Raw genomic sequence first — 6044 nt, 5'->3', positions numbered from 1 at the left:
GCTGCTAGTGTAGAAGGTGTTGGAGACATTACTTGTAACTCAACTGTATTGACAAGAGAAAAAATAATGACTGACGGTATAATGGGTGTGGCCTATCATTATTATTATTAATATATTAGATGATGACGATGGGGACTATGTGTATGATGTTTATATGTCACGTCACTGCAATATGGAGGCAGTGAGCTCATTGTAAGGTTATATTAATAACAAGAGTATGTGTATCTGTGTCCTCTTATCTCTTCAGTGATTGGTCAACACTGTCAGTATATTCTCATTCATCAATATTAATTCATGACATCTTTGAATCTGATGATGACAAGTTTGAAGATGAAGACGACTCAAACGGTAAACAACAAGCAAACAAACAAACAACAATATTTAATATTTAAATGGAGACAATGATTAGTGTCTTTCTGTTGATTAGACGAGTCCAATTGGCGGAATGATTATCCTGATGAAGAAGATAGTGAGAGCAGCAGTGCCTCCTCTAATTCTTCAGTTGATTCTGATAACATTCATCATTCCCAGTACAGGCACAGGGAACCTTATTACGGTATATTAATGCTACATAACATTAATCAGGGCATTAGTTAATGTTATTCTTTAGATGAATTGGAGTTCTTTGGTGATTCATCTGGTTATTACGATAATGATAATTATGAAGGGGGCGGAGCTGATGATTATGACACTGACGACGAGGAATATGTTTAAAAACAAGAGAATTTTAATAATTTTGAACAACAATCATTCACTTAAATTGAATATTAAGAAAATAATACAAAATATTATATGATAATAAGACGTAGTATGAAAGGAGGGTTGCAGTTAATTTTAAAAGACATGTGAATGAGACAATAGAAATTAATCTTTTTAGGGATATAATTTATCATATTCTAGTATAATAATACATGTGATTGGGTGAAATGAATGAGGAGGAATTAGAAATTTTGATTTGTAACTTCAATGAACGCAATCAGACCTGCCCTGGTCTGTACTTACAACAGAAACAGGTGATTCAATGGCATTCGTTAGACCTGGTAGAGGAAATCCTCCTATTTCACCCTCTTCACTAGATACATCAGTACTACCGGATAAGGTGCCGTTACCAAAAGTAACTACATGTATACGCATGGTATCAGCAGGACCTGCCTCCCAGTTATGTACATAATACTCTAAACCAATATTTAACATTATTGAAGGAGCTTGAGGTCTTTCAGGATCAGTGTCGGCGACGTAGCTTGTAATGTCGTTTATACTATTGGTGATGGGTTGGCTAATTTCTTCATCGATTGCATCAGAAGAGCCGTTTTCATTCTCTTCACTATCTGACGCTCTTATCTCATTAGCAGCTGGAGAGTCCACCTCTGGACTACACAACATACTGTTGGCTTTATTGGACGTGTTATGCCTACCTTTATAAAAATCATCAGTGTAGTCCATGACCGTTAACGCAATATCAGTGGCATCAGAATCAGAATGATTCGCTTCATTTTGAACTTCGACTGCCTTTTCTTTTTCTCGAACTTCCTCCGTTTTTAACTTCTTAGACAACTTCTCTTCTAATTCTCCTTCCTGCAGACCTTCTTCGTTTCGATTAAGCCTCTTCTTTTCATTTCTTCTTTCCTCTGTGCTCTCTTCCTTGTCGGACATCTCTTCTGTCCTTCGTCCCTCATCCTCTTCAAGTGAAACCTTGTCACCAGATACATGTACATCGTCTGCTGGTGGGTAGCCGACTACAGGTATTTCTTCATTATCAGTACTATCGCTGTTAGATCTAGTACGCTCTGACTGGTAGTCAAATCTAAGCGATACTTCAGAGGCTGTAGAAGTGATAGGTCCTGTGCTTGAGGTGTCCTTTCTCTTTTCCATTATGCTTGGCCTGTTAAAAAATAAATTAAAAAAATCAATTTCTTATCTAATGTGTTCTATACCATTTCTTGCTAATCTGGTTCGCCATTATTGGTAAAAAGAGAAGAGAAATAAAGAAAAGAATGGAAGCTACTTAGCTACAACTTCCAACAGGTAGGTTTAGCTCTAGGCACGAGACTGGTTTAGCTCATAAAGCTTCTTAAGAGCCAATTTACACATTCGAGGTATGAAACAGTGAATGCGTTTGAGCTCCTCCTGGTCCTTCGATCACGTGGCAGCGGCTCTTCTTCAGCTCCTCTGTCTCCTTTTCTTCAACTTCTTTTTCCTCAACAATCCCGCCTAAGCTCAAGCTGTGCCCATCCTTAAAAAGATGTTGCTGTTGCGCCCTGTGGGTGTGGTCCATGCCAATTTTGAATAGAAGACCACGCCCTACACTAAAGGTTAAGCTATAAGCTAAGGATAAAGCCTATCTTATTTAAAAAATCCTTTTCCTTTTCTTTATATCTTATAAAGAAAAGGATAAGCTTATCTTATCCTTATTGGATAAGGCTAATGGCTGCTGCTACCTACCACTCAAGCAGTTCATCTTATGTGGTGTGGATTTGGGTTAATGGTCAAAATATCTCTATACCTTTCTCTCCAGACATCTCTTACAACATAGAGAGAGAATACCAGCTCAAGAAACCAACCTACACTCTACCAAAAACTGGAGAAATAGTGGACTTAACACAATCCACTTATGTACATGTACATACCAAAAGAAGATATGCCAGTAAGAGAAAGGAATAATATAATGTGTATGTATATCGAGTATTATATATACATGTTACTAAGACATGTATGATTGTATGTTAATGTGTAAGGTGTATTACCATATAAGGGTGGGGTTATACAGTAAAATGCTAATCTAAAATTCACCATTTTGTTTCATTCTTATGCACCTGCCTGCATTTTAAGTACCGCCAATTGCATTTTCTGGAGAAATTGCCAAAGAAAATGGCTGCCAACATGTACACTATTATTAATTTTATTTTATTAGTAAGACGTGAGCTTCTCTACCTCCCTCCTTCCCCTGATATCAATGGCTACTGGGAATGGGACAGTGGTCGTGGCGTCTTCTTATCATATGCTGTTGCTGCTAGTGTGGATATTGAACTAGTTTATACCAGAGGGTTCCCATCAATTGATTTAGCAAAGTGTGCCTCTAACATACCATATTATATCGATTTAAAGAGACAAGTACAGCGTCGTCATGGTTATGGTACTGAGAGAAAAATAAAAAGAATACATTTACCTTATTCACTTCAAAGTTACTTGATAGACCAATCAAAACACTCCGTACTACCGACTGTTGGTTATGCAGCTCCAGCTGCTACTATGATTGCAAGTTCTAAAGCTTCAACAAGAGGTTCTTCTTCATCAATGAAATCAAAAAAGAAGAGCAGTAGTCCCATGATCACTGCTAGCAGCAGCAGCAGCTGTGCACCAACTGTCCATCCCTCCTCTTCAATTGGAAAACCTTTAGGACACAGAGAGACTCCGGCTTATAAATCTGGAGCTGTTAGCAGCTGTCATGTAGAAACAAGAAGCAAATTAAGAAAAATCCAAGCACTAGGTAACAGAGAGTGTGCGTGAGAATGTAGTCAATATTATAAGTGCATTATTTAGATGACACTTTGCTGACTCCTCTGGGGCCGTTAAAGGAATTTGTTAAAAGAGTAACTTCTCTTAATTTTGGAGAAAATGGAGTATGACACTTCTAATGATAACACACTTTAGTAACTCTCTCTCTCTTTCTCTAGCCTTGCCCAATATGTATGAATAATTTGAATGAAGAGTCGGGATTTGATGATGACAGTACACCCTCCCCTTCCTCAACGTCATCTTGTGATGTTTGTAAATTAAGGAAATGTGGACATATGCTGCACAGATCGTGTCTGATCACTTACTCCAAGAACTCAACTGATGCTAAAGTAATGGAGAGAGATTATCCTTATCTATTAATGTACTTCTGTTAGGGTTGTTTAAGATGTCCTACATGTAAGGTCATTCATGGTGTCAAGAGAGGAGACATGCCCTCCACTGGGACCATGACAGTATCAAAGAAGCGATACTCTCTACCTGGACATCCAAGATGCGGTACCATTGAGATTGTCTACAGCTTTCAACCAGGAGTACAAGTAAAGTTATAACTAGTGGCTACTTCTCAATTGCTTCATGTACTTACTGTCTTTCATAGAATGGAGTCAACTACAGAGCAAATGGTTTTCCACGTACTTGTTATCTCCCTGATTCAAGCAAAGGACAAAAAGTATGCAAATTATTTATTTAGTATTTCTATTATTATTTATTTATTATTTCTATTATTAAAATTATTTTATTTATTTTTAAAGGTTTTACAGCTATTAAGAGTAGCATGGGAGAGACGTCTTACATTCACGATAGGTACTTCAGTTACAACTGGTGCTACTAACACTATCGTGTGGAATGAAATACATCATAAAACCGAGTCTACTTCAAACCACAGTGGTCATGGCTACCCAGATGAAAACTATCTTGATAATGTACTCGCTGAATTAGCAGCTCAGGGAGTGACAGAGAGAGAGGAGTGTGGAGGAGGTGGTGATGGTGAATCTAGTGATGATGACCTTTAGTAACCACATTATTGTTTTATGTCAATAATTTACTTTATATAATAATTAATAATCATTAATTCTCAACCTCACTGATTCTGTCAAGCATTATTCGTCCAAACTGTCCTTCTCTGAAGTTCTTGATAAAGTGAGTTGCTGATCTTCCTTCATCAACAAAACCTCCTTTCAATAAAGCTCCTATTCTTTGTCCAACATTGTGCAGCAGTTCATCAGTGTCATGGCAAGGTCCTTCAAGGTTATATTTCTTGACGTATTGATACAATTTTTGTTCATTTAACATCTTCAGTATGTATGCCGCTATATTAACTTCACCAACAAATCGATGATCTAGTGTTCCTATGGAAAATAGATAACAAATAAAACTAGACCAGGATTTCCCACAGGATTTTGGCATAGTTCCCAGCTTCTTATCAGTTTTGAAGTTGCTCCAAATCAGGCCAAGGTCCCTGTACTATATAGTACATGGTCTCGGGCCAAAATTGAAAAGGAGAGAATTTGCCATTTTTACACAACTTAATATTAACAAATAATGCTAGTGGGGGTGCCTACCTACAGCTGCTAGTTTAAGAGCCATTTCCTCATCTTTAATATTCGGTATCATTATACCAGGAGTATCCAACAGTTTTATGAGTGGGTCGGTACTGATCTTTATAAAAGTACTGACAGTCTTAGTATATCCCGGCCTGGAACTAATGGGAGCTGCTTTGGGGCTACCAATACCAGGGGAGAGTCTCCTTAGTGCGTTTATCAATGAAGACTTACCAACATTGGGCATACCAACAATCATTACTTTAACGCCATTCTTTATATCGTCATCTTTAGTTAGCTTTATAATGGCTTTTTGAAGAGCAGTGATGTTACCAGAGATTTGGTTCCGTCCCCTGCAGTTTGTCAGGATCACGGGAACACTATCGTCATTTTCATTATAAAGTTTCATACCTTTTGGATCGGTCAAATCATACTTGTTCAATACTAGTATTTTCTTGTGCTTGGAAAATTTAAGTTTTTCGTTTCGACCTGTTAGTGGGATCCTTGCATCGTGTACTTCTATGACGAGGTGACATTTTTGTACTTTCCTCAGAGCATCTTTCATTCCTCTCGCCATATGACCAGGGAACCAGTTGTAGCCAGACAGCATTGCTAAGACAGGCATGATCTATTACAATGGCTGAGTTTAGAGACTTTAAATAAAGACTTTTATGCAAAGTCTCTTGTGTTCTTCTCATTCAACTGCTCCTTTATCTGTCTCTATCTTGCTCCTGTTAGACTTTCTCTTATCCAAAAACTTCCTAAGGAGATGGTTCAACTCCTTGTCACAGCATTAAGATCCGCCATTGTAAGGCGGGTATTTGTACTGCGCATGCGCCATTTCAAACAGACATGGCAGAATTTTTAATGAGCTAGGTTTAGGTTAGTATGAAAAATAATTGATCAATATACTGCAAATCTGCAATCTTATTGGTCAATTGCAAGGTGGTCACCTTGCATTGACCAATGAGATTGCAGTATTGGAGGTCA

At 37.8% G+C, this 6044-nt stretch overlaps 4 protein-coding genes across 4 annotated transcripts; 2 read left to right on the top strand and 2 right to left on the bottom strand.

Moving 5' to 3' along the window:
• The first annotated feature begins 6 nt into the window (after nucleotides 1–6).
• On the top strand, nucleotides 7–791 carry LOC109582615 (probable RNA polymerase II nuclear localization protein SLC7A6OS). Its single transcript, XM_019997460.1, has 5 exons — nucleotides 7–76; nucleotides 120–192; nucleotides 248–348; nucleotides 428–556; nucleotides 611–791. Exons 1-5 carry the CDS (start codon nucleotides 67–69, stop codon nucleotides 712–714), a joined length of 417 nt encoding a protein of 138 aa, XP_019853019.1. The 5' UTR covers nucleotides 7–66; the 3' UTR covers nucleotides 715–791.
• Nucleotides 678–2274, bottom strand: LOC109582614 (uncharacterized). Its single transcript, XM_019997458.1, has 2 exons — nucleotides 1935–2274; nucleotides 678–1882 (listed from the first exon to the last, which is right to left on the bottom strand). Exons 1-2 carry the CDS (start codon nucleotides 1958–1960, stop codon nucleotides 964–966), a joined length of 945 nt encoding a protein of 314 aa, XP_019853017.1. The 5' UTR covers nucleotides 1961–2274; the 3' UTR covers nucleotides 678–963.
• Nucleotides 2275–2302: 28 nt separating this feature from the next.
• LOC100641212 (probable E3 ubiquitin-protein ligase DTX2) lies at nucleotides 2303–4585 on the top strand. Its single transcript, XM_003387098.3, has 7 exons — nucleotides 2303–2644; nucleotides 2912–3487; nucleotides 3541–3620; nucleotides 3675–3845; nucleotides 3891–4052; nucleotides 4112–4183; nucleotides 4266–4585. The coding sequence occupies exons 1-7, from the start codon at nucleotides 2425–2427 to the stop codon at nucleotides 4524–4526; spliced, it is 1542 nt and encodes a 513-aa protein (XP_003387146.2). The 5' UTR covers nucleotides 2303–2424; the 3' UTR covers nucleotides 4527–4585.
• On the bottom strand, nucleotides 4527–5866 carry LOC100641085 (mitochondrial ribosome-associated GTPase 1-like). The gene is made up of 2 exons (XM_003387097.2): nucleotides 5076–5866; nucleotides 4527–4862 (listed from the first exon to the last, which is right to left on the bottom strand). Exons 1-2 carry the CDS (start codon nucleotides 5677–5679, stop codon nucleotides 4582–4584), a joined length of 885 nt encoding a protein of 294 aa, XP_003387145.1. The 5' UTR covers nucleotides 5680–5866; the 3' UTR covers nucleotides 4527–4581.
• Between the last annotated feature and the right edge of the window lie 178 nt (nucleotides 5867–6044).

Source organism: Amphimedon queenslandica, unplaced genomic scaffold, assembly GCF_000090795.2.
Source record: "Amphimedon queenslandica unplaced genomic scaffold, v1.1 AMPQUscaffold_13372, whole genome shotgun sequence".
Classification (NCBI taxonomy): domain Eukaryota; kingdom Metazoa; phylum Porifera; class Demospongiae; order Haplosclerida; family Niphatidae; genus Amphimedon; species Amphimedon queenslandica.
This window is presented reverse-complemented; position numbering and strand designations above follow the sequence as displayed.

Excerpts from the sequence above, each read along its gene's own strand:
- LOC109582615 (XM_019997460.1), top strand. Across the intron at positions 193-247 it reads ATGGAGGCAGTGAGCTCATT|TGATTGGTCAACACTGTCAG; the intron begins GTAAGGTTATAT and ends TTATCTCTTCAG. Across the intron at positions 557-610 it reads GCACAGGGAACCTTATTACG|ATGAATTGGAGTTCTTTGGT; the intron begins GTATATTAATGC and ends GTTATTCTTTAG.
- LOC109582614 (XM_019997458.1), bottom strand. The coding sequence starts at position 1,960 with ATGGCGAACCAGATTAGCAAGAAATG. Across the intron at positions 1,883-1,934 it reads AACCAGATTAGCAAGAAATG|GCCAAGCATAATGGAAAAGA; the intron begins GTATAGAACACA and ends ATTTTTTAACAG.
- LOC100641212 (XM_003387098.3), top strand. The coding sequence starts at position 2,425 with ATGGCTGCTGCTACCTACCACTCAAGCAGTTCATCTTATGTGGTGTGG. Across the intron at positions 2,645-2,911 it reads TACCAAAAGAAGATATGCCA|TAAGACGTGAGCTTCTCTAC; the intron begins GTAAGAGAAAGG and ends TTATTTTATTAG. Across the intron at positions 4,184-4,265 it reads ATTCAAGCAAAGGACAAAAA|GTTTTACAGCTATTAAGAGT; the intron begins GTATGCAAATTA and ends TTATTTTTAAAG.
- LOC100641085 (XM_003387097.2), bottom strand. The coding sequence starts at position 5,679 with ATGCCTGTCTTAGCAATGCTGTCTGGCTACAACTGGTTCCCTGGTCAT. Across the intron at positions 4,863-5,075 it reads TCTTAAACTAGCAGCTGTAG|GAACACTAGATCATCGATTT; the intron begins GTAGGCACCCCC and ends TATTTTCCATAG.